We start from the raw sequence: 27,928 nt of genomic DNA, 5'->3' as shown, positions 1-27,928 counted from the left end.
GATCTCTATTAAAAGTCCTTTTACAAAAATGTAATTATCTCCGCTTTCAATTATCTCAAAATGTGGTGTTCTTGAAGAAACCTACCCATATTTAAGAGGTGATAAAAAGAGAACAAATAAAGGTAGGATGATTTTATGTTGGAAAGCATAGGGTCTGTTCTTTCATTTGATATATTGTATGTATATATGTTTAAAGAACATTTTTCTTTTTTTTTGTGAAAATCATAAAAAATGCTGGCGCTGGCTGGCAGTGGCAACTTAAAAAAAAAAAAACACTGACAGGGAAGGTGTTTCATCATAGTTGCTTACATGGTATATGCACTTCTAAAAAGTTAAGCAGGGGCAGAAATAGGTGCACGCACGCACATGCATCTTGTTTATGAAATTCTCATAACACTTGAAGTTATAGCTCTGTATTAAACTCCACCCAGGAGTACTCCACCGTAAAGACAAGAAATACTGCATAAATTACCAAATGTTTCGAGATAGCAGCCACAAACAACATCAACCTGTATGCATATTTCTCAAACACCCTCAGTAGACACTTCAGTGTCTTTCATAATACAGCTATTTCTCAGATCTGCCTCTGTTTTGCTTTCACTCTCTCTTAGAAAAGCAATTATGCCATAGGAGCACTTCAATCCTCTTCAGAAGAACACACGCATGCTTAAACACATAAAACCAACAAACCATTCACATCATAGATGCCACAACTAATAAATGTTCATCATTTACATGCAAGTTATTCTTGGTTCATGGTGATGAGTTTTTATTAAGTTTTATTGTGTATTTGTTTGACATCTGCTGCTGATGGTCCCAGTTTGGTTTTCAATGTTTGCTATCAGAGAGATGACAGCAAAAGGGACCTCAATCTATTATTGTTAGAATAAAGCTTTAGGACAGAACAAAATAATTAATACATAAAATGTTGTTTTGCATTAACATGATCTGATCGGAGATCTGAGATTCACACTCGCCTCAATACAAATCACATGTCAGTGGTGTCAAAGGTCACTGGGTCTCCATGTGTCTTGTAACCATTTAAACCAACAGGAGAGTAAGTAAATCATAACATATAGTAACTTTTGAACTTAATAATTAAGTCTTGTCTACTAGTGCAATAAGGATTTTGAAACAGCAAAGAAAACCTATTAGCATGTGCAAAACTCTAAGAGGATAGATGTGGGCCATTTAACAAAAGCTTCAAAATACACACTTTTTATAATCCGTGTTGTGAATTATGGTGCATGAAATAAAGCATGCCATGAAAGGTGAAAAATAAAAGCAAACAGATGGGTGCTGAAATACAGAATGCATTTCTATAACAAATTTCTGTAACAGAACAATAGATTGGAGAGAGGTAAAGGCTGCAAGAGACAGAGACAAAGCAAGACAGCCATGGAAATAAAAGTCAGGAGAGAGAGAGACAGAACGAGAAAGACAGATGGAAGGACGGGAACGCTGCAGGGATAAATCGATAGCGTGCAGCATACCAGGCCACGCTGCCATGGGCCGTGTTGTCAAGGTGACAGAGAAGCTCCAAGGTCTGCGGGTTGTTTGATGAATCATCGGGGGACTCGTGGCTGCCTGATTCCCATTCCAGGGGCATCCTCCACACCGCTGCACATGTAAGAACCCGGCTCTCAGACGCTGCCCGACACAACACACACAAAACAAAGTCATATACACACACACAACATGCTTAAAAATATAAACGAAACAGCTGGAGCTCAACTGAACCACAGATTCAGCTGATTTGTAAGAAGAACCAACATCAAACAAAGACAGAGTGTGTTGGGAGGTACATTTAGATATCATCTATGATATCAGACAATCAATTTGATACCACATATAAGATGTGTATACATTATTGGGTAATGCATGTGTATTGTTTTATCAAAACACACGGTGCCATATGAACACTGCAGGGGAGTACAGCTTTACTATGTGAGTATATTGCCTCTACAGGCCATAGGTTTAAATGAAATGCACCAAGGTCACTTATCACACTGGTAAGGAGAAATTATTGTGTTTAAAATAAAAAAATCATAATTCTGTAATGGGACAAATTTTTATGTATATATTAGAATTATTGCACCATTTTATTATGGGGCATTATTGCATAATCTTATTATTGCACAAAAATACTTTTATAAATATTTGCATGATTGCATCATTTTATTATGGGACAAAAATATGTTTTATTAGCATTATTGAATACTTTTATTATGGGGGATTATTGCCTAATTTTATTATGGGACAAAAATACATTTATAAATATTTGCATTATTGACATATTTTTTTATCAGACAGAAATACATTTATATATATATTTGCATTATTGCATTATTCTATTATTGGGCACTATTGCCTAATTTTATAATGGGACAAAAATTTTTTATATATATTTGCATTATTGCATAATATTGGAAATTATTTCCCCAATTTATTTTGGGACAAAAAGATGTTTATATATATATTTGCATTACTGCATAGTTCTATTTTGGGGCATTTATTGCCTAATTTTATTATGGGACAAAAATACATTTATAAATATTTGCATTATTGCCTTATTTTTTTATCAGACAAAAATACATTTATATATATATTTGCATTATTGCATTATTCTATTATGGGGCATTATTGCCTAATTTTATAATGGGACAAAAAATTTTTATATATATTTGCATTATTGCATAATATTGGACATTATTTCCTCAATTTATTTTGGGACAAAAAGATGTTTTTTTATATATATATATATATATTTGCATTATTGCATAGTTCTATTGTGGGGCATTTATTGCCTAATTTAATTCTGGGACAAAAAGATTATGGGGCATTATTGCCTAATTTTATTATGAGACAAAAACATTATATTTTGTATATTAGCATTATTCTCATGACAATAAATCACATTTCCCCCTCTAATTATCATTGTTTTGATATTGTTGTAAATGCACACATTTCTTTCAGCATGGCAGTTTCTATAACAATCATGCAACAAATCCTCTGTAGGTCCATCACGTCACAACGATGTTTGTCCAGCATTTGGACAGAAACCCTAATGTACAGTGTAACACACATTAATAAAGCTTTGTATCTGTAGATTTCACACTGATGTGTGAAAGCTGTGTAAATGCCTGCCACTGGCCTAGTGGTGGTGTCAGGATAAGAGCTGTTCTCAGATCAGTGCTGCAGAAGGAGGCTGGGTGATGGTGGGGGCAGACTCTGAGCCGCCCAGCTACTCCATTAGCTTGAATGTCACGGTAATTACATTTCTCTTTTGAACTCCAATATGACATCTTGCACATTTGCCTTGTCATAATGAAGATAGAATGAGACATGAAAAAAGTACCAGTTTTCACTCGCTGCTATCTGAACTGTCACTGACCAGACGGGCCGCAGGCGTCAGTCATATAAACATGGGATTTAATTAAATTTTTCAATTTCAATTGTCCCTTCATGTTTGTGTAAGTTTTGAAATAGCCTCAAGGAAAGTGCTAGAATGTGCTGTATATTTCATTGCCAGCTGTTTGTGTAACCTGGTGTAAGAGCACATGACAACAATATATTACAACGTGTAAGGTGTACTGTATTTTATAAAGTGTGACCTATAATCTTAGATGTATATTGAAATAAAAGTAAGTAAGCAACGCTTCTTGAATCAGCTGTGAGCATTTGTCGTGTATCTGATCCGCCTCTTGAGATTGCATTTGCCAGCAGCAGATTTGGGCCACATGCTCAAAAATGATCAAGATTGATGTACTTCAATAATTTTTTTCATTTCAGACTGTATACCTGATGATGTTGCCTTTGTATTAGTTTTGAAACACAGTACATGTTGTAAAAGAAAGAGATAAACTCACTCTTATTGTAGCATGTGGTCAGCACTCCCTTATCTGCAGGGCTGGCGCTGATGTGCCATATCTCACCAGCATCGTGCAGGAGCACATTCTTATTAATCATGTTATTCTCATCATCAAAGTCAATGATGTGTATCTGCAAGTGAGAAGAAAGCACACAGCTGAGGAGAAAGTCCTGAGCTTCACTCCCACATATTTACTTTAATATCACAATAAATGAACTTGCAAATGCTTTTTTAACACACTGAGCTTTTAATTTCAAACTTTGAAAAGCCTGTCACTTCTGAACTCGGGTTAGATTAATAAAGTTAGGCAAAGCAGCATGCATTTAAAAATAACTGAATGCATTCTGGGTAATATTTTTGTAATTTATTATAATATTTTTATACAAACTTGCCACAAAAAACATTTAGACCCTTAACCTACACCTACAACATACACCTGTGTTTACTCTGAAAAATGAGTTTGGGACCTGTTAGTGCAGCCTGGTCATATATTTTACCCCAAAATTATTTAAAGAAAAATTAAGAAAAAAATTTGATGAAGTCTGTTTTTAGGACTATCATTGTATTTTTTTTTACTATAACAGCTAAAAATCAAGCACATGATCCCTTAAAGTAACTTTTACTATTCAGAGACTTTTTTTCATAGAAATTAATTAAAATCGACTTAAAATGACAACTTTACTATACATAAAAAATGAACACATAATAATTTGTGTTATATTAATATTGTCATTATGCAAAACGATCACAATTTTGTGCTTTATGTTCTTTACGCTAAACGTATTTGCTTATTACTTCCTTATGAATTGTATTTCATATTTCTTTCAGATGTGAAGCGTCTTAAGATTTCCAAGAACCCAAATCACTTTCTACCCAAAATCAGAAATATACCATACATATGGACAATAATTATGCTGGGAGAAAGTTTAAGAAACAATGCCTTTAAAACAAAAAAACTGGCTTTAGGAAATGAACTTTAACGAGCTGTACCCAAAAATAGCTCAGAAAGACAAAGAGCGCATGCATACGTGAGCGAAACCCTGCAGTTCGGACTGCGGAAAGTCGGAGGGAAAACCATTAACCTTGAATGGAGGAGAATTATTAGGCAACATTATAATTTTATGGAGGGAGGCAATACAAATAAATTCTGATGACTGGACAGGATAATTGGAGGTGCTGAAAGCTTCTGTAATGAATGTTAGAGAGAGACTGGCTCTTGATTTATCAAATTAAGCTTTATAGATGCACAGTGAGTCTTTACATGAGCCTTCTTTCTTACCGTAGTCAACATGTGTAGGAGGGGTCAAGGGCTCAGGTGATTGGGTTTGGGACGTTGCACAGTTGTTTTACCAACAACGGGCACTAGGTGTCACCGGTTTGCTGCATAATCTTGTCACAAATTAATAAATTACTGCCACTGCATTATTATTACTGCTAAATGTTTTGAAATATAAAAACTACATGCTTAGACCTTTTCAAAGATATATAGTTTGTCGTAATAGATTAAAATTTACATGAAAATCTTCAACTTTTACATGTTCCTTAGACATGAGATTAAGAATATCAGAGATATATTAACATAAAAATCAACCAAAATAAAAATTACCAATGGCATGACAAATTCTGCAAACACTTGTTTAAAAAACATACGCCAACGAAATGTACATTACAAAACCCGTGTGGCTCAACTCGTGTAAGTTCAGCCAATTAGATTAGCACTTACAATAGACCTACATAGATGCGTATAGATTGTATCTTTATTAAAGTAATCTTTATTATGGAAATACTGTCATCATGAATTCAATTCAGCTGCGAATGATTAAACTGCAGTTAATTTTTATTTATTTTTATTATACTGTAAGTGCTGATGTGATTTGTGAATCCCCAAAATCTCATACATTAACCGATGTTCTGAAAAACAGTGACTTTTGTCATCTGTACATGAGATTGTTGAAGCTGCTGTGTAAACTTAGAAGATAAAAGCTGAGATAGATCACAGTGGTTCCTGCGTGCATGCAACATTATTGCTGTAATTACTTTAGTAAACCAGAAAATAATATGATGAAATCACAAAAATGTTTATACATGCATGGTACCTTCACAGTGAAACATTTTCCTATAGCATACAATCCCATGTTTACATGCAGTATATACAGTTACTCACCTGGTTTTCAAATTTCAGTGACTGTGTGCCCACCAGAAACCTGATGGCATCTGTCTCAGCTGTCTGGGCTGCGAGAGCACGAGCCTGAAACATACAGAAAAGTAAATCTTATCATGTGTGATCATTTCAGGAAGGTCTCTACTCATGCTATGCTGTCAGGGCAAACAGTTTATTAGCTGACCAATACTGTTGTCTAGGTAACTTAGACAACTTATAAGATACCTAAATGCTCTCATGACAAGACCCATGATATGCTCCGTGTACCTTGTATTAATATCATGATGATGACATATTAATATACAATAGTAACATGGTAAAATTACCATATTATATTATTACGTTGTATTAAATATTTGCTACGCGAATACTGTCGAATGTACGAATACAAATAATGAGTTTAAAACCATCATTAACAGTAAAACAAGAACCAGTTTAACTGCATATCTTATGCATATACATTACAGTGGTGTAAACATGAATTAAAAGATAAAAAGAGCCACAGTACCTGAAACTCAAGGCCATAAATAACCGGAGCGTCATCCTCCATTTTCATTCATTCATTTATCTTTCAAAACATTATCCTGTTTGTCAAATAATCCACGCAAAACAGTTCCGCGAGACTGACGTGATGATTACGCTAACAGCGCATTAACGCGGACGTAACCCACCTCGATGTGAGCGCGTGTTTGTGTTTTGCAGGCGTAAGTTTTGTTCGAGAATACTGAAGTCGGATGTTTGATACTTCTCGGCCACCGTACCGGTTTCATGCTGACGTCAGTGCGCATGCGTGTGTTTACATCGCTGACTGTCATCTCGGCGTTTATTTCACTGAACTGAAGGTAAAATCCTGTTTTTATTCTTAAATTAGATTGAATCTCTGCATGATTGTTGATAACAAACTGACAGCGTCTGAAAGTAACTTAGGTGTTGTGTTGTTGTAGTTTTTGTATCCGAAAAATAAGCATTATTTGCATGTTAATTTGTCTTCAGGCCACAAGCATGTTTATATTATCGATAATTTCTGTATTTTAATCATGTTTCTCTATTAGTTTCTCATCAGCAGTATTTTAATTTGTGTAGTCCGTAATGTAATGAATAAAGATGAGTTGAGTCCAGTGTTGTTCACGTGATATGTTAAATGAAAATTTTCCATGGATGCACACTATTAAGTCATTATTAGTTATGTCCTCCAATATGTGGGATTCGTATTTTCAGACTTTTAAGAAAATAATCTATTGCCGTTTTAAAAAAGACCTACATTTGTACAAAAGAAAGTAAAAAAAAGCAAACATCATAAGATGGGTCAAGATGTTTAGCTTTTATCCTATTGATTTGTATTATCAGTGATGTAAAGCAATGCATTTCCTGTCTGACCATATTAGGCCTGCAGTTTTAGAGATGTACCGATTCTTGTCCAATACCGATATTTGTCACTTGCTTACCTACTTAGTTGAACTTTAGTCATTAAAATAGATCACTGTTTTGATGTTTTTAAGTTAGCAAAGTTCAAAAAGAAATGCATTGATGTTTACTATTTACTCTTCTGCAAATAATTTTAATTAAACATGGATCCATTTAACATTTAATAGGTCAACATTACAGGAGAGGCACAAAGTAAGCTATAAAACAAAGTACAAATAGGACGACATGACACCCACCAATAGACTACAAAACTATTGGTTTGTTATTTTAGTATTTTATAGTATGCTATAGCCAATATGTTTTTATATTGATTAAAAATTTGCTGATAAATATCGGTGGCCAATACATTTACATACATTACATTTATTCATTTAGCAGACACTTTTATCCAAATCCACTTACAAATGAGAGAGCGTTAAGCATTTTGTCAGAAACCCATCTTTGCATTGATGCATTGAAATCTGTTCTGGAATCATAGGGAACAGTGAAGCTGGAGTCATGGACAGCAGTGACAGTCCAGCACAGAGACCTGATACTCTGGATATAGATATAGCAGGTGATACCGAAAGGCTCGAACCCTCTGCCCTGCCTCAGACTGATCCTTTAGGCCCGTCACTCACTCCAGACGTGCCTTTCCAGGAGGAGAGCATCGACCTGGAAGTTGAAGCTTTCATTTCACCGCGGGATGACAGTATTACCTCTGAAAGCATGATGGAGAAGCTGAACGACCAGATGATGGAGAGTGTGATGATTTCCGATTCTCCCAACAGCGAGGAAGAGGACGTCGTTCCCATTGACACGCTTTTAGTCCGGAGTGAAGATGAGGAGGCCCTTGAATCCAAAGAGCTTGATGGAGATACGGATAAAGAGAAGAAAGATGCTGACAGTTCCTCTTCTGTCAATGCTGCTGAACCTGAGGACGCTTCTGAGTGGTTATTTAAAGATGATGAGGAGGAGAAAAGCATGGAGGATAAAACTGATCATGAAATAGAAACTGATACCCAAGCTGCTTCTGACACTCCCAGCCCTAAGGGTCCTGATGCTCAAGATACACCTCTTGAAATTACTATAGGAACAACCAGCCCCAAAGATGAGCCCATTCCAGTCTGTACTATCTTCAGCCATGGTGGGCAGCCCACAGCACAAGCCCTGATACCTGATGGCTTTCAACCCACCCTAGTAAAGTCCCCAAGCTTCACCATCGGCAACACCGAAACCCCTAACAGGCTCGTCCCTCAGGTGTGCCAGCCGAGCCCCAGCCTCAGTAAATTCTTCACAGACAATGGGACGGTCAACCCAGCCTCGGACTTCTTCGATTCTTTCACGATTTCCTCCTCGTTCATATCAGTCAGTAACCCGAATGCAGAGTCGCCTAAGGCAACCGTCCCTCCAGAGTCTCAACTGTTGTCTGGCTCCAGCAGCGTGCCCGCCTCAGGGTCACAGGATACTGTACATGCCAGCACGTACTTCGGCCCGGCACCTCAGGGTGGCATTTCAAAACCTCAGGCAAGTGCAGGGGAGCATGTGGCATCGATGAATAAGCTTCAGGCTGTGTTCTCGGTTGGGGACGATCCCTTCGCGAGCGCTCTGAGCACCAGTGAGGTGGATAAGCGCTATGATGCTTGGCTTCCTTCAGAGGAGACCAGGAGAGTGTTGATATCAGTGGCCACGCACCAGGTCAGTCTTGTCCAGTTAGACAAAGAGCAGCTGGCCATGCCCGGACTCAAGTTTGACAACCTTCAGGTCAGTCTAGTTTCCCAAATTACATTTAAAAACAAGAGCATAGTCAAATCTAAATAGATGCTTTAGATTTGTAGCTACTAGTCAATGATTTATTTAAGGTCATTTGCATACCAGCGTACTTCCAAATGTTTCACAAGTTTTTGCATTTGGAAAATATTGATTATTTTAATATTGATGATCATCTTGTTCACAGATTTGAGCATGCACCTCTTAACTCTTTCCCCACCAGCGTTTTACCAGCGTTTAAAAAAAGTTGCCATCCAGCGCTAGGACTGGGCAAAAAAAATAGATTTTTTTGATTCATCGTTTTTTTTTTAAATGTGGTTGATTCAAAATCAATTCTCAAAGGCAACGAATCGATTTTTTTTCCATATTTATTTCCGCAAAAACATTGAACGTAAGATTAACGTTAATGTAATTAATAGTCGTCTCCACTTGATGTCACCCTCTTTTTTGCCTTGCATGATGTTACCAAGGAGCGAGAGGCAAGCCTCTCATTCATTTATTCAGTGCTTAAAATGCCGTTGATGCCACCTTCACATAAAAAGTCAGAGGTATGAAGCATTTTGGATTTCGCAAGCAAGACGATGATTATGTTGTGAACAACAACAAAGCTATAGGCGTGATCTGTAATGCAGAAGTGAAATACTGTAGTTATATTAAATCTATATTCATTGAGTTGAATCGAGGATAAAAATAGACTCGAGAATCGGAATAGAAAATTGAATCAAGAATCGAAATCAATTCGATTTGATAGCTTGTGAATCGAAATCTAATCGATCTGGAACATCTGAATCGACACCCAGCCCTAGCCAGCGGCAGCATTTTTTATTATTTTCACAAAAATGTAATGCCTTCAAATAAATTTTCTTCTTTAAATATATAAACATACACAGAGTTTTTACCTTTTTTTTAATCCATAGATGCTTTAGTGTTATATAAGATGGGTAAGGGTGCCATCTAGTGGATAATAGCGGAAATATGGATTGGCGTAAAAACTCATAATTGAGTGCATTTACATGCGCAGAATACGCGGATAACTATCAAAAGTCTACTTATAGAAACACATGATAGTACCTATAGTTATTCAAAAAGCCGATGGGAAATCTGTCGCTGAATGCAATATGAGCTTTTCTTTTTGCAGTTTCTCTGCCAACTGCCTGAGTCTTTTATGTGTTACTTTGTGCTTACTTCTGTGTGTGAAGTTTATATTTCTCGTGCGGAGACTTGCGCACATGAACAAAACTGCGAGAATACCGGTTAAGGTGTTTACCTGCAACGCGAAATCGGGGTAATGAGCAAAAAACTACCTGTGCTTGCGCCGTTTATGGGCTTTCCCAGAAAAAAGAAAACCTTTTCACACGTTTACATGACCACACACATTGTCAGTTTATTAAGGATAATTAAGGAAAGACTATGCATGTAAATGCACTCATTGGCAGGGAAGCGTTTTCTCCAAATTGTCAAGATAATACCACCTGCCACATACTTGCAACAGCACGCAAATCATAGTTTTCCCAAAATGTAAATTAAAGGCTATGGGCTATAAAAAAATACTTTTTGATAGTTTAGCACAATCTTCATGTGGTAAATTAATATGTTCATGTTAAACAAAATGGATGTAAGACATCAATAAAAAAAAAATAATCGTTCACGTGTCAAAGATATGCTGTCATTGCCCTCGGTGTAGCAGAGATCTTATTGAAACTGTGAACAATAAAAGTAGCACAAACCGAAACTTTATGTATTACAGGGTGATGCTGTGAGAGATCTGATGCAGCGCTTTTTGGGTGAGCAGGCGGCTATGAAGAGACAGGTGCTTTTAGCCAACTCAGTCGAGCAAAACTTCCTGGGTCTCAAGCGACTTATCGTGAGTCACTATTTCTCTTTAATCCTTTAATTTTTCTCATTTAAATGCAGACATGTGCCATTGTTTAATAATTGTCTATCCAAGCTAAAATCCAAATGATTGTGCACAATACAAATGATTACAGTCGAACAGAATGTAAATGATGTTTAATTTACAGTACTTTGGATTAATAAGATTGAGAAATAAGTGAACAAGTGGCACCAAAATGTCTGATCACTTATCATCATCATCGCACACCTGTCACTTGATCACATCACATAACCCATGAATGTTTAAACTAATGTATAATTATACAAAGTGCACTATGATTGCAGGCAGCATACTGTTAACATAGTGTTTTCTGGACATGTGTAAACACTTTAATGAACCTCAAGTGTGATTCCAGACCTTATGCAACCCTGGATCTAACAAACAAACCGCTAATATGCACATCAAACAAACCAAAATAACCTAAATGAACTAAACTAAACAACAAAAAGCACTTGGTTATGGGTAAGGAGGTAGATCTGAGTAAACTCATTGTGTCATTGTAGATCTTTAACAATAGGCAGTGCTTAAAGAGGAAGAAAATCTCTGGGAATCATATTACAAGTTGTAAATGTAAGTTGTCAAAATGACAGATGGCTTTCAGATTTTTCAGTCAAAGATGGAACATTTTCGGTTATCGTGACCTCTGGTTGTCACACCTTTTTTGCTCTTTTTGAAATGAAATGCAAGCTCTTATATGCTTACAATCTTTGCATTTAAAAACATGTATGTAAATATATGTACCTGTACAGCAGTGTACCTTTCTGACACTTTTTTGCTTTCATTATATTACAAAGATTGGTTTTGACACTCTTATAGATATCACTTCTGTTTGACAGAAGAAAGTTATATGAGATGAATACACATAAGGGTGAATAAATGATGACAGAAATGTCTCTTTTGAGAGAACAATGCCTTTAACTTCCATCTCTGAGCTTTTCCTGTAGGTTTGTATTGGCATCTCCCTAAAAACGTACATCCCTGATCTGTTTCGTGGGGACATTTGTAGAGTCCCTGAATGGGCCGTAGATCAGAAGAGTCCCATTTCCCCTTCCATTGACTTGTGTTATGTCTGATCTTAGAGGCGGATGCTGCTCGTGCAGGTTTCCCCACAGTGGTTTTCGACTTCATTTCCCGCTCTAATGAAGATTTAGAGGCTCTGGGGTCTCTGACAGAAGAGAGAGAGAGCAGAAGGAGAGACTGAAATACTAAAAAGAGACTGAACTCAAGATATCAAAGGGTTCATGGAGACTGATGTGAAAGAAAATACAGCATACACAGACATAAGCACACTGTTTCTGAGCAATCTAACACAGCCAATCAGAAAAAATGTGGGGTTTAATGAAAGCAATGAAGAGCGGGAATTTGGACCAATTAGACTTCATAGTGGGCGGGTCTGCCTAGCACATGACCTTAACGTCCTCATGAACTGGAAGGGGCGATCGAGTTTACTTCCATGTTGTGATGTATTTCCTGAACTGAATATCACATGATGAAACTAGTGGGCGTGGCTTGTGTTATCCACTGTGAATTGATTGGCTATAGAAAAGTAGGCGTTGCATTTAGGAATGAATCACAGCAGACTGACAGTTGGAGGGGGCGGGGTTAATACATGCTCCTGGTTAGGAAAAAGAGGCTACATTTTGCACAAGCTCACCAAAATTGAACAGTTGAAGACTGGAAAAATGTTGCCTGGTCTGATAAGTCTCGATTTCTGTTGAGATTTTCAGATGGTAGAGTCAGAATTTGGCATAAACAGAATGAGAACATGAATCCATCATGCCTTGTTACCACTGTGCAGGCTGATGATGGTGGTGTAATGGTGTTTTCTTGGCACACTTTAGGACCCTTAGTGCCAATTGGGCATCGTTTAAATGCCACGGCCTACCTGAGCATTGTTTCTGACCATGTTCATCCCTTTATGACCACCATGTACCCATCCTCTGATGGCTACTTCCAACAAGATAATGCACCATGTCACAGAGCTCGAATCATTTCATACTGGTTTCTTGAACATGACAATGAGTTCACTGTACTAAAATGGCCCCCACAGTCACCAGATCTCAACCCAATAGAGCATCTTTGGGATGTGGTGGAACGGGAGCTTCGTGCCCTGGATGTGCATCCCACAAATCTCCATCAACTGCAAGATGCTATCCTATCAATATGGGCCAACATTTCTAAATGGCGAAAGGGGGTCAAACACAGTATTAGTATGGTGTTCCTAATAATCCTTTAGGTGAGTGTACAAAGAATGCAAATGAATGCAAAAAAATCTGATTCATTTCCACATGTGAAAGCAGCCCAGATTGGAATTGAAAATGTTTGAGAAAACTGATCTGTGATGGTGTGAGTGTATCCATTGATTAAATCTTTACAGTAAATAAGAAATCTTGCTGTACGTGATGTGTAAGTGACCTTCATCATCATTACAGGTGCTGGGTCTCCGTCATGTGTAAGCAGATGTTTGTTTATCAGCTTCATCTTCTCTCATCTTACACAGAGCACTAAGAACTGGAGAGCGGCCGTGGATCTGACAGGCAGACTGCTGACGGGTCACGGTCAGGGTTACGGCAAGAGCGGACAGCCTTCCAACCACACCACAGATTCCTTACAGGTCGGTAAAACTTCACCTGGGAGATCTTCTGTAGTTTGACAAAGGAGGAAATGATTGAGACTTAACATCGCGTGTAGCTAATAACTAAATTAGTTAAACAGATCATTAACAGTCAACTTGCAAAATAAAGTTGATGGCATGATCAGGTGCAAACTGATAGCACTGTATTTATGTCCTCATCCAAAATGAAATTTACAGCATTTTATCACCCAAATTGGAAATCTACTGCTGACACAAATGTTACAAGTTGTGTCTTCGGCAACAGTTTGTTCCCAATTATTCTCAATAACGCTGGGTGAAGTATAGTTATATGATCTTTACATGCAAAGTACCCTGAAGTAGTACAAAGCCTTCAGTGTTGTAGAAACCCATCGATGTCCCAGCGGATCTGGAGTCGAGCGTATCAAAGCACCTGTTCGCTTTTATGTGCAAACTTTTTGTCACACAGCACTTTCTCTCTTCTAACGCCTATAAATCATAAACAATTAAAAGTAATGCACAGCATGTTGTTGTTTGTTTCTCCCTTAGCTGTGGTTTGTACGTCTGGCTCTTCTGGTTAAGCTTAATCTTTTTCAAAATGCTGAACTGGAGTTCGAGCCCTTCGGCAATCTGGATCATCTCAACCTCTACTATGAGTATTACCCATCCGTATACCCTGGACGACGAGGTGAATATTTTGAAATAAACATAAATAAAGTTAAGATGTTAAGTCTTCTCTGTCTCAATAAGGCTTTAGATTACAGGAACCGTCCTAAAATCAAAGAGTTACCTGATCAAAGCTGAACTTGAAGCCACGGTTTATACCAGGAAGGAGTTTTAATTGTCATTCATTTTATATGGATGTTGTAGGTTCGATTGTGCCGTTCTCCATGCGTATTCTGCACGCTGAGCTTCCTCAGTATCTTCAGAAGCCGCAGGAAACTCTGGACCGCCTGTACAGAATGAAGAGCGTCTGTCAGAAGGTGAATGCGACCGAGCTCTGAACTTTCCACCTCACCGGCTGCTTCTTCTCTGCAGCGCTGGGAAATTAAATTAGCGTTGCTGTAATTAGTGTTGTAAAACTTCTGCTCACGTCTTTCACAGATCCTGAGCAACCTGCAGGAGGGTTTAGCCGAAGATGGGAGTATGATCAACCTCACACAGGAAAACAGACAAGGTACAGAAATCAACTTCTTACAATCACAAATTTTAGCACCTTTTGCATCTGAACTCTTCATATATATGTATATATAGGGCTGCAATTAACGTTTCATGTCATAATCGATTAATCGGGCAATTATTTTTCCGATTAATCGACTAATCGTATAAAAACCTTAATAATTTTCAATTAGTTTTTTTTATTATTATAGCTATATATAAGGCCCTAAATTAGGGTTTTTTTATGTGTCGAAGTGTACTATTAAAAGTGCAAAAGCCACACACTACTACAGTTTTACAAATATAATCTTTCTGATTTTTATATTTTAAACCCTAAATAAAGTTTTGCAGCTTTTAAATGGCACCTATTATGGCCTGAGACACTAGTATCTAGTGGACAGAGTACAACTCGCAAAAGAGTTGAAACTATGGTAATGCAGGACTTTAAATGGGCGGGGCTTTATCAGTGTGACCTCACATTGATAAAATAATAAAAACGGCTAATGAGACTGCTTTGGTTTAATGTGGTTTTAAAAACAAGGAACGGGTGGATTTTTTTCATCGTAGGGTGGTTCACACACTGCCAACACACATTATGTCCAAAGTGGACTTTGTGTTGTAGGTGCCCTTTAAATAGTAAAATATCTTAAAACGTATTGAGTTGTAATCTTCAGTGATGTGCTGGTGAAGAAATTTTGATTAATGATTTTGAATTTTTTATTGTGCTTTTCAGTAGAGAGAAACGTCACGCCGTGACGTATCGGTTTTGCACTGGACACATATCTCCATGTGATACGAATTCGCAGGTCAGAGTTCACCAGACTTGAACTTTGCTATGCAGCGACCTACGAATCATCATCGCACGAACTTGCGTTTCCGGTCTGATGCATTTGAATGCGTATGATTGGAAGTCAATGGAAAGAAAAGTCTAATTTGACTGTGCCTAAAGCTCCTATATTGACGAACCGCTCTTATTTGTGACGTCACAGACCAACTAATCTCAAATGAAATTCGTTGACAACGAATTTCATAATCGATTATTATCGAGTTTATCGTTGTTACAGCCCTATATACATAAGCTGCGTCCTAATTCGCCTACTTATACTAGACCTATGCGCTAATGTACTGCATTTGTTTAATGATAATTTTGGGTTACAAATAAACCAAAGATGATTTAGGAAGTTGCTTTTATCAAACCTGAATTAAAAACAAATCTGAAGATCAAATTAAGTACATTATGAATACATTTTTGTGTTTGGTATAGTGTTGCTTGCCTAAGATGAGCGTTTTAAACCGGTTACTTATACAGTAAAGATGTTAGCCTGTAGTAACGACAGTGTGGAATATGATCACAGCATCATTACCCATTATATGTCAGAGAAGAGGAGGATGAGGAAACGTAATGACATGTTCAATCTGTTCTCCGTTCAGATTAACCCGCGGTCACACATCATTGCTGGTCAGGCATTAGCTGAAGTCTGTTAATGCTCCTACAGATCAGAGCGGGGTCGACAGTGAGCCAAAGGGCAAAAATAAATCCCACTGTCACTGTCTGTTACTCCTTTGCTATAATTTGCAGACAAATAATTAGTTTGGAAGAGAAAACGCTGCGATTTCTTGTCTTTTTCATTTGCTCAGTCTTTCTCTCTCTTTTTTATTCTTCTTGTTTTTAGCCTCCATCCAGCTGTGGACGTCACGACTGAGCAGGGTGATGTACTCCATGGCAAACTGTCTGCTAATGATGAAGGTATGTGGGAAGATCTGCCATCATTTCACCCATACAAACACATCCTAACACTTATACTCGCTTGTTTATATCTTACATGTATAATACACTTTATTATCACTCCCATCATCATTGTTGCTCTACGAATTCATTTGCTAACTAAAAAACACTATAATTTATAACTTTTTTTCTAATATAATGATGCATTTTCTCTGTAAAGCAGTTTTGAAACAATATGCATATGTGCTAAAGGAATAAATTTGAATTGAATTACATCTGGCATGGATTATATCTACATGCAAACATTTAACTAGTGTTTTTTGCTAGGGTCATACATTGTTGAAGCGTTTCTTTCAGAAAGATGAGTAATTGATTGGGTTATATCTGGCTATTGGATTAAATGATAAAGGTTTTCTCATCATTGTTTATTGGTGAAACAGTCAATAGTGGAAATTAATGCTTGTTTTTTTGCCAGCTACACATTGCCATCTGGTGGCTAAAGACTGAAATACACAGATACAGGGAATCCCTGGAGATGTTGAATTGTTTTTTAAAACAATTTTTCATCATATTGAAAATATGAGTTGAATAAATAAAAGTCCTACCTGGTTTCCCTTTTACTGTACCTAAAGGAATAGTTCGCCCAAAAATAAAAATTCTGTCAACTTGAGACCCCCTCCCTAATGGTATGATGATGAACAGAAATTTTTTTTTTTTTCAAGTTGATAGTCCTTTAAGTTTTTAGCTACTTCCCATTACACATATTTAGACTTCTACTGCCATAGGTTGTTCCACGGGTATGCATTATTTTTCAATAAATGCACACCTGTCAAATGTCTTTAGCAATGTTTGTAGTAACCGTGGTATTGTGGAAAAATTGACTTTGAATTTTTTGAAAATAATGCACGTAATTTCTGAATAATTCTACAGCCCGTCATCAATTATTCTTTACAGTATATTGCATATGCCAATTTAAAATTTGACATAAAACTCTCAGTATGCTATGCCTGGTTGTTTTCTAGTTACACTTTTTTTTGTTTGTCTGTTTTAACTGTAGTAAAACCGTGGTTAATTCTCATAAGGGATTATTAGTTTCACACATAAGATTTAAGCAGATGGATAACTATTCACTCAGTATTGACTTTAAAATCCTGTTTCTCACACAAAGCTGTCATATGACTTCAGAACATGTTGAATGTAGTTTTAATACAGACAGCTCGACATAAGGCTCATTGTGAAGTGTCATATGATCGGTATCATGTTTAGATGAACTCTCATGTCGCTGAAGTACATATAATGTTGTGATTTCCCTATTTCATATAAATTTCTCTGTTTCCATGTCTGGTCTCATATGAAGGATTATGTGCTGGCAGTGGATGTGTATCGCTCCATTATCCAGTATGAGCCGGAGCAGAAAGTTCAGTTGCTGAGCGGTATCGGACGCATTTTCCTACAGGTGAGATTGAGGGCAACTGGATTCAAACTAGATCTGTATTTACCGTATAGACAACAGATTTCAAACAAACTCTGTGTAAATAAAATGCACCATTACATTGGCTCATGACAATAAACACACAAGCAGCCTTCAGTCCACATGTATGTAGTGTGAAGGGAGGGTACATAGATACAACAGAGGATTTAATAAGCAATTCAATATTCAAATAAATGCAAATTTGCAATTTCAGTATGCAAACATTACAAGCATCTCATAAAGGTTACATTTACATACATTTATGTATTTGGCAGACGCAGTGATATATTTTTTTATCAGTATATTTGTTACTGTTTGAACCCATGATGAGCTGAGTTTTAATATTCAGGTGAAGTCAATGAGGTTTTAAATGTTAATGTCAAATTAAAATGAAAAATCAGACCGTATAAAACACTGTTACATATGCTGTACAATACAAACAATGCTGTTAGTTTGGCCCTCACATTTAAAGGGATGGTTCACCCAATAATGCAAATTAATTGCTGCCCTAATGCTGTGCTAAACCTGTATGAGTTTCTTTATTCTTATGATTGAAAAAGAAGATGATAAATGATGAAAAGCACTCAGGTTACAGGTTACCCATTGACTATCATAGTAGGAAAAACAAATACTATGGAAGTCAGTGGGTACCATCAACTGTTTGCTTACCATTATTTATTAAAATATTTTATTTTGTGTTCAATTAAAGAAACTCATACAGGTTTACAACAACATGAGGGGAACAAAATGATGATAAAATTCTCATTTTTGGGTGAACTTTTTCTTGAATGTTTTAATGTCTTGTTTTAAAGAAGACACTTTAAAGTTTTTCACGGAAGTATCTGGAGGTGAACATATTAGATTAAAATGTGTTATAGCAGTTTACATTTATGTATAAAATATATACTTTATTGCATTATTTTATTTATTGCATTAAAAGTATCACACAAAATAAGGTTTGTGTTACACTTTTAGTGGTTTTACCAACAACGACCAGGTGTCAACAGTTTGCTGCATACTCTTGTCACAAATTAATAAATGACTGTCCCTGCATTTTTAATATTAATGCTAAAATGTCTTTAAATATGAAAATTAAACTCTTAGACCTTTCCAATGATATATAGTTTGTCATGATAGATTAAAATATTAAAGTAAACTCTGGTGTCTCGCTCATGGGACAGCGCCAGTTACAATGACCAACAAAACAGACTGATGTGTAATAATGTTTATTGGTTAAGTGAAACATGGATGGTCGAGACTTACTTTGTTGTGCAGAAATCTCAAAACAGCCCATTTTGTTAACTCTTAATGTATCTTCACCTAGACACTGTACTATAATCTGCATTGTGTTTGTTTATAACATTACTGTAGATCGGGGACATCAGAACTGGAGAGAAGTATTTTCAGGATGTTGAAAAAGTTTGTGAATCAAAGGGAAAATCACCTGATGAAGACGCATCAGTCCTGATGAACAGGTAAAGTCTGGTTTATAAATATTCAGTGACTTTTGCAGATTTGTGTTTGTTTAATGTGGATCTGCTTTAACTTGAAATGTTTTGTTGTCACTTAGGGCTTTTGTTCATCTGAGTCAGAATAACTACGCAGATGCGCACGTGTGTTTTTCCAGTGTCTTGAAAATAGATCCCAAGAATCCAGTGGTAAGCACTCGTTCTCCAGCTCTGTATTCTTCATTCATTTATCTCTTATGTCTCTTATCTTGTGCTAAATTCACAAGCTCAAACGTGAGTGTATGTGATAGACGATATGTTCACTATGTCTTAAAGATTCAGTAGATCCTGAGCTGTGATATCTATTATTGATGTAGTGATTCAGTGGTTTATCAATAATAAAACTCATCCGATCTGTCATTAATGGCCATGGTCTGGTATCAAATCTAGTCTCACAAAACCAGACATTTGACCATCAGCAGGAAGTCTGGTCGACTTACACATGAGGACCGGCATGTTACGTGACAAACCACAGTTCATGTTGTTGTTTTTTTACATGTTATATGCAGTGTTGGGTAAGTTACTCAACACTGTATGAAAGTACTGAAACTAAAAGTGTGAACTTCACTTCCAGGCAAGCAACAATGCAGCCGTGTGTCTGCTTTATTTGGGGAGGTTGAAGGAGTCCCTGGGCCAGCTGGAGAGCCTGGTGCATAAGGACTCAGCGCTGTACTTACACGAGAGCGTGCTTTTCAACCTCACAACCATGTACGAGCTGGAGTCCTCGCGCAGCACGCAGAAGAAACAGGCTCTGCTCGAAGCCGCGGCCAGCCGAGAAGGAGACAGCTTTAACATCCAGTGCCTCAAGCTAGCATGAGACACCACAATCCGACAGCAGGGACATTGCGTAATGAAGTCAGGCGGTGGATTTTCTTCAGACATGAATGAACACGTCGTGGCTGGAGTTAAAATTTTTGTTTTAGATTTGAAGCTTTTTTGAAGATTATGTATTTAAATCTTACAATGTACAGGCAGGACCAAAGGTAACTTGCTAACCCGGATACATTTGCTCTCACAAAACAGAAAAAGGGTCAAGCGTCTTACCAATGTCTCAAGAATTAAGCTACAAGCATTAAATGATTGTACTGTGTATTTGGGGAAAAGAATCTTGTTAATAAAAGTATGAAAACTTTTTGACATATCTGGTTGTATTTTATACAGTAGATTATTCCACTAATTCTTTTAATATTAGTACACATGTAGTGCCGTAAAACGTAAAATTGTATTTATCTAGGCATACATGAATAAAAAGTTGTGTACATGGTAATGACATATCGTGAGCATCAAACACGATTGTCTCCTCCTCCTTATGTAAACCTTGTGCATGCAAAAGACCGCTGGAAAACAGACCAATCTCAACATAACACCAATTGTGACATTACAGACTAGATGTACGCCCCAACTTTAAATTAAGTACAATGTTGTTACAATGCTAAAAACAAAGTTGTGCCTGCTGAGTTAGCGCTATATGCTAACGTTTATGCTTTACGTTTTAAAGGTCAATACTGAAATAAACACAAAATTACCACTCAGAAACGTCCATTAATAATCTCCAAACGATTATTCCTCAAAATCTGATACAGACTCAAACATAAGATCTGTTTACACTAAAGGAGAAACAGCCAATCACAGCAGAGCTCAACATTTTTATTCATGACCCTTTCAAATAAGTTAATAATAGACCATTTCATTAAAAAGGACAAATCCTAGGGTTGTAAATGGACATGAAAAACTGTCTCTGGATCATTTTTGCACTTAATAAAGCCAAAAACCTTCTATGTAGATATCAGAGAACAATTTAACAGATTATTACAATGCATTCTTTGGCACCTTTAAAAGAGACCAATTGAGAAATACACTTCACTTTTTAAATTTTACTATGTTGGTATAGATTAAAAATAGTCTATGGACAAATGATGAACTACCAGCTAAGGTCTTTGTAAGGTTTAGTTTAACCTGTAAGACAGTGCACAGTACAGTGTAATAAAGAAAAATGAATACAGTACAGTAAACATTTGTTTCTTAAGATTTTTTATAAAACTGAATTAATTTGACAAAATATACAGTAAGCCATCTTTCATCATTTCAACATATTTGTACCTTTAAAAATTCTCTATATAACATCAGTATTGACGGATACAATATATCACAGTGGAGACTGTAAATGAAACCATTACTGTTCATGATTGTAAACAGTGTTACAGTAAATAAAGGCACCACTCTTGAACATCACAGTTATGTTAGCAACCCTGTTACTGTTAATGTGTCTAAATACAGACTTCAGATCAGTACTGAATTAAACACAATCATTTTAGGAGCACTTCAGTGAGTTCACATAGGCCTTGCGGATGTCAAAGTCATCAGCCGGGCGGTTATAAGCCTTCCACACTGGTTCACCGACAAACAGACGCATGGCTTTAGTGTAGTTCTATAGAGAATATAAAGAGAAAAACACAAATAAACTAACTATTATTAGCAGAAACAAACTGTTAAATGGGATCAAATCCGTTAACCATTTCTAAAAACACAAGTTGTTTCAAAATCAAAAAATGATTGAGTATTCAAGTGTCTCTATAAAACAGATGGCATGTTATTGCTAAACATTTTAAAGGGGACATATCATGTAAATCTGACTCATTCCATGTTTAAGTGCTATAATTGTGTCCCCAGTACTTCTATCAACCTAGAAAATGTGAAAAAGATCAAACTAGTAACTTTTGGTAAACCATTTTCTGCAAACATGTGAAAAAATAGCTAATTGAAATTTGTCTCCCCTTGTGATGTCAGAAGAGGATAATACCGCTCCTTAACCTACGCTATCCAACCACGGCACTGCCATTAAGTGCAGAGATAAATGGCAGTGCCGTGGTTGAATAGCGCTTTCAGCTCATTTGCATTTTTAAAAGGACACAGCCCAAAAAAGTTTTGCTACAAAGTGGCAATTTTAACATTATAATAAATTATCTATATGATATTTTGAGCTAAAACTTTACATATGCACTCTGGGGAAACCAAAGATTTGGTTAACATCTTAAAAAAGTCTTGTAAAATGTCCCCTTTAAAAGCAACACACCAAATGCAGCATGGTCCTTTAGTTTTGGTGCACAATAAGAAATGTTTAATTCTTACAGTTTCATCCACAGTAAATCTGTGATAAATTCCTGCTGGGAGCGTGATGAGGTCACCCTTGGACATAGCTATTCGGATCCATCGATCATTCTCATCCCTCACATCAAAGTAAGACTTTCCATCAAGGATGTAGCGGATCTCATCGTCCAGGTGAAGATGTTCTTCATAAAACATTTTCACCTGCATTGGAGGAATTATAGATTAAGAAACCATGCACAATATATTGAAGTGAATTTAATTTCATTCCAAATAAATACATCTACCTTGTTCTCATATTCAGGAAGTTTTTCAGGGTGAATAGTTATGATATCCATATAGGAATAACCTCTGTCCTCACGAATCTTCTGCAGTTCCGGGTCATTTTCATAAATATCTGCATTTAACTAAAAAGAAGAGCAATTTCATGTTGAAATGTATATACAATATGGTGCATATACTGTTTGATTACTATGATTATTATTTACTTAGTTGTACTCGCATGTACTTAAATGCATACCACACCACCTCAATGTTAAAACTGTAGTAGGCTGTAACATGTAATTGCCTTTTTTTTAATTCATGCAAATATCATATGTTTACTTCATAACGCTTATGTTATGTAGGTCACGTGATGTATGCAATCTCCGCTCGAACCTTCCAGTAATAAACTCCAATGTGCTCGAGCTGTTTAAGTGACACGGGCTGATTCGGGTTACATTTGTGAGGGAGTCTCTGATCCTCATCAGATTCATCCATATACCAGGCTTCAATTTCACCAAAACCACACATGTTTCCAACACATCCAGCTGTTTCAACACCCTTTAAGTTACTGAACTTCACAAGCTGACAAATTTTTCAAAATAAAGGTTCCTTATAAACTAACAAAACAAATATATTAATTTTTTGCTCGACAACGAGAAAAAAATAAAATAAGTAATCATAAGTATTGATTTGAAATCATTATCATGAATATGTACTAATAAACGATATCATTTTGAAGTAGCAACGAAATGTCATTGAATGAAAATGTTCACCTTAAATTTGATTAAATATTTAAAAGAAACAAATTCATGGCAGCATTTTTATTAAATATTGTTGTTGTTGTTGTTGTTACGTGCATTGATATTGTTTTATGCTACTTGTATTTGTGTAGAAAAACCAGATTGAAAAAATATGATTTTTAAGTTGCGTTGCAAAAAAACTTTTATTTTGAAGGGTTTACAGTCATGACCTTTTTCGACACGTCCGTGTCGCTTTGTGTCCGCCTTCACAGTCTTTGGGTGTTTTATCATTGTGAATTCACACTCAAGGTTTGTCTTACGTCCACCTTTAGATGATTATCATCTGATGGTCATTCTATTTCTTAATTTTACTTAAAGAGATGTCTGGATATACGTCTGTTTATTTTCACTTGTAAGGTTTTGACTCATATCTGATTCGTTAATAATTTTTGACTGAAGGGAAATAAGTGAGCGGCTATCGGATGGGCTAACTCACGTTAACCGGAAGCTGCTTTGTTATTCATTGGTCAAACACTACTCGTTTATTTCAACATAAACTCACAAACCAAAAGATATATTTAGGCTTTGTTGTTTAAAAAGATAGAAACCGTGTTTACATTATTTGCGTAACTGTTATATCTCCCGCGCATTAAAATTACAAAGTCTTTGTGTTACCATACAGTACCATGTTTTTGAGCGTGAAACCATGGTATTTTAAAGAAACATTGTAGTATCAATAAATGATTTTGGCATTTTAAATGTTAATACCTTGTGTATACTATGGTACATGAATCACAATCCTTAAATACCATAGTATTTATCCAAACTATTTATCACTATCACAATACCATGGTACTGTACAACCACAATATGTTTTACCTAATCATCTTTCTGACATTGATTTGGCTCACATATTAAGATAGGAGTTTATTTATATTAATTAATGTATGTTTGTGTGGTTTATTGTTTCATTAGTTGAAATGTTTTAATTTGTGATGTGTTGTGATCTCAGTCCTGACAGATCAAAAGCTCCCCGTGTTTTTGTGATCATTGGGTCACTTCACAGCACCCATGGCTGAAAATGTGGACAATGTTGTCCCTAATGTGGTAAGTCTGCATATCCCATGTATTTTGTACTAGTGATGCTTCCCAGAATGGATATCCCAATGATCCCTATTGGTTAGGAACTCTTAATGTCAATAGAGGCGTTCCTTTAGGTTTCCAGAACGTTCTTCCCATCTCTGTTTGGGAATCTTTTTGCAACACTGTAATATGACCCTGCATTTTTCGGACATTTACATTTTTTTTTTACATAATATCTATCTATCTATCTATCTATCTATCAAGTAAAGAACATTTGATCACCTTTATATTTTTAATACTGACTGAGGAAACCCACGTCAAAAATTTGATGAGTTTCAGTCCCTGAAAATCATGTGCCACGTAAAAGCCGAGGTTCTCCCGTTTTTGGTGATATATGACACAATTCTAGGAAAATTCTTAAAGTCTTATCAGCTTTATTTATATGATGTGAATGTCCAAAAAGCAGAGATTTCTAGAATAGTTTTGAAAGCTGATCTGGAAAGAGACGTGTTTAGTGAGGCACAGGCACGTCTGACCACACCTGTTTAAAATGAAATCAGGTGGGGCATGTGAGGTACAGATATGTGGCATCAAGTATTAATCACAGCTTGTAGCCGAAGGCTGTTTCACTCACACTTATCTGACTTCATGAAGCGTATCTGCTGCAATAATACAGCTGTAAAACATTGGCACTGCTGCTGTTTTGTGAAAGGCTTTTAAAATGCCTCTGCCAAGATAATAGAGGACTTTGACCCATGCTTATGCTGTTGTGAATATAGATTGAATCCTGAAGTTTTTTATTTCCTTTTATTGAGTCTGACAAAACTTTACAGTAAAAAGCACAGAGCCAGCTTTAAGTTCAGTTCAATCTAAGGCCCTAGTTTGCATTAGTGGCGAAAACGGTTATCTTAGTACTTAAGCACTTGTTTTGGGTGTTTGTGTTATAAATAAACACACAATTTGCTTAAAAAGATAATTTGAACAGCTGAAACACTAAAAAACTTGCAGCTCCATCTCCATGTTATTGTTTATACAGTCAACAATAAAGGGTAAAGGGGGTCGCACGCGAATCAGGATACACAATGATCCAGAACACCCAATCAAGAGAGCATGTGTGAGCACTCCCGCCTTTGTTTACATAAGTTACTGGTTAAGTCCATCTTTACTAAAGCCCAACCCCAGAGTTTTCCTAATAAAACCGGGTCTACAGCGTTTACAAAAGTCTCCTTTTATGAGGGTCAAAACTCCTGAGTAGTGTGCATGCCACATGTAATATCAAAAGTAATTTATTTTCCAGTAATGTCCATCCCATGTTCACGAGAGAGTTGAGGTCAGGTGGATAGCTGTCCTTTGACCCAACATTACAAAAACCCATTGCTTCAGAAGACATTTAATACCCATATGGATTTTTTTTGTTGTTGTTGGGGAAAGAGCTTTAAAAAATTGGGGCACTATTTAATGCCATTATATAATTGTCTGTCTGTGGTCGGATCACAAAAATGTTAATACTAAGTGTAAATGGAAAATTAAGTGCATTAAACAGAAGCAACGCTCGTTATTTCTCTGTGTGTACAGTCAAATGGTGGAGCGGAGACCAACCGGCAACCTCAGACCGGCGGCACAGGAGATCCCAGCAGGAATGAGGTGGAGCTGAACGGACAGCTGCCGACTGCACGGCCACCTCAGGTGGTAAATGACGGCGAGGAAGACGAAGATGAGGAACTGACTCTAAAATATGGAGCTAAACATGTTATCATGCTGTTTATTCCTGTGACACTGTGTATGGTGGTTGTGGTCGCAACAATCAAATCGGTAGATTTCTACACGCACAAGGACGGAGAGCAGCTGTGAGTATCGTCACTGGTATTTTTGTGAATGTTGTCACAGACCCGTTGTTGGCCACGACAGATCACTCTAAATGCATTCATAATATAGCATAGTCTCTTATATTTTATTGTGTTTTCAAAAATGGGATGCACCGATACAAAATATATCTGCGTCGATATACCGATACTTGTGATGACGTAGATACTGACAGTTTTGTTTTTTACTCCTTGTTTTAAAGAGCACCTATGGTCCGATTCACGATTTTACATTTCCTTTGGTGTGTATAAGTTCATGTTAACGATATGCAAAAGGTACAAGCCCAAAAGTAAACAATGACACGAGTTATCGTCTTCAACATAAATCTCTTTTCTTGGACTACAACAAACACACGGATTGTAGGCAACAGTTTATTTCATGGGATTGGTAATGTAGACAAGACCGACATTATCTTAATTCCTCCTGCTTCAGGCTCACAGCCTGTAAGTTAACTCCTAATTGCATTGTGACCGAATCTTTCAAACATGTTAAGGAGCGTCACATTTCCGGCTGACGTCAGAGGTAATCAGGGACATAGAGCTTTTCAGATCGATGAGTTTTGTAAAAAATGAATGCGTTTGAGGAAAGCGGTATAGACGGTTCAGCAGTAACAACATAAACAAGCGGCTTTCATGGTCATCACGTAACTTCCGGTAAACTCCGCTGAGAATAAATAACAACAAAGTCCTGTTAAAGTAGTTTATTTATATAACAAGCAAAAAAAAACAACAACACGTAGATTACCTAGGAAACTAAAACATTTGTTATTTTCGATGAGGTGTTTGTTCAAGAGTTCAGTTTAGCCACTAGTCAGACCACTAAACAAACAGAAACCGGAAGTAAAGTTCTGACCAGATGCGTAATCACGTCACCGCACGTGCGTCCGATGAAACTATATATCTGTAGCTACAAAAATGTACTGTGTTTTTTTTTACCATAAACCACACAAACACATTGTGTTATACCAAATACAAAAATTAATGTTGTTTTTAGCAATGAAATATGTGCACTTTAAAGTATTATGCCATGAAATCCTAGTATTGCAGAGCATACAAATTGCAATTATGTTGCCATTGTCACCCAATTTAAAATATTAAAAAAAATCGACCAATGTCCGATAGTGGGGAAAAATGCTATTGTTTGTCGTTACCAATTATAGGCCGATATATATCGGTGCATCCCTAGTTATAACGTCATACTATCCTTAAGAAGCCATTTTGTCTTGTTTAAACTTATGTAATATATTGTAAAATTTTAATGATTAACCTATGACCCAATCTAACAGAGATGCTCTTGTTTGTGATCAGATACTTATTA

General features: G+C 36.6%; 4 protein-coding genes across 7 annotated transcripts in view; 2 read left to right on the top strand and 2 right to left on the bottom strand.

Annotated features, from left to right (window-relative positions):
• eipr1 (EARP complex and GARP complex interacting protein 1) overlaps nt 1–6,727 on the bottom strand; it is a 30,948-nt gene extending 24,221 nt beyond the window's left edge. The window contains exons 1-4 of the mRNA XM_065267326.2: nt 6,541–6,727; nt 6,036–6,119; nt 3,870–4,002; nt 1,494–1,650 (exon numbers count right to left, since the gene is read on the bottom strand). Coding sequence (XP_065123398.1) covers nt 1,494–1,650; nt 3,870–4,002; nt 6,036–6,119; nt 6,541–6,588 — 422 coding nt within the window. The 5' untranslated portion in view covers nt 6,589–6,727. The remainder of the gene's footprint in view (nt 1–1,493; nt 1,651–3,869; nt 4,003–6,035; nt 6,120–6,540) is intronic.
• psen1 (presenilin 1) overlaps nt 1–27,928 on the top strand; it is a 187,453-nt gene that overhangs the window by 154,710 nt on the left and 4,815 nt on the right. For 2 of the 4 annotated variants that reach the window (XM_065267382.2, XM_065267380.2), the window contains exons 1-3: nt 23,922–23,974; nt 24,678–24,772; nt 26,324–26,595. In XM_065267382.2, coding sequence (XP_065123454.1) covers nt 24,737–24,772; nt 26,324–26,595 — 308 coding nt within the window. In that variant the 5' untranslated portion in view covers nt 23,922–23,974; nt 24,678–24,736. Of the gene's footprint in view, nt 1–23,921; nt 23,975–23,994; nt 24,078–24,676; nt 24,773–26,323; nt 26,596–27,928 lie in introns of those variants that run through there. The other 2 variants (XM_065267381.2, XM_073812487.1) reach the window with 2 other exon arrangements.
• On the top strand, nt 6,804–20,688 carry trappc12 (trafficking protein particle complex subunit 12). The gene is made up of 12 exons (XM_065267298.1): nt 6,804–6,874; nt 7,936–9,200; nt 10,954–11,070; nt 13,601–13,714; nt 14,243–14,381; nt 14,564–14,676; nt 14,798–14,870; nt 16,525–16,598; nt 17,935–18,033; nt 19,420–19,523; nt 19,619–19,706; nt 20,131–20,688. Exons 2-12 carry the CDS (start codon nt 7,956–7,958, stop codon nt 20,371–20,373), a joined length of 2,409 nt encoding a protein of 802 aa, XP_065123370.1. The 5' UTR covers nt 6,804–6,874; nt 7,936–7,955; the 3' UTR covers nt 20,374–20,688.
• adi1 (acireductone dioxygenase 1) lies at nt 21,573–23,513 on the bottom strand. Its single transcript, XM_065267299.2, has 4 exons — nt 23,319–23,513; nt 22,949–23,068; nt 22,686–22,865; nt 21,573–21,984 (listed from the first exon to the last, which is right to left on the bottom strand). Exons 1-4 carry the CDS (start codon nt 23,451–23,453, stop codon nt 21,868–21,870), a joined length of 552 nt encoding a protein of 183 aa, XP_065123371.1. The 5' UTR covers nt 23,454–23,513; the 3' UTR covers nt 21,573–21,867.

This window comes from Paramisgurnus dabryanus, chromosome 17 (assembly GCF_030506205.2).
Source record: "Paramisgurnus dabryanus chromosome 17, PD_genome_1.1, whole genome shotgun sequence".
Lineage (NCBI taxonomy): Eukaryota > Metazoa > Chordata > Actinopteri > Cypriniformes > Cobitidae > Paramisgurnus > Paramisgurnus dabryanus.
This window is presented reverse-complemented; position numbering and strand designations above follow the sequence as displayed.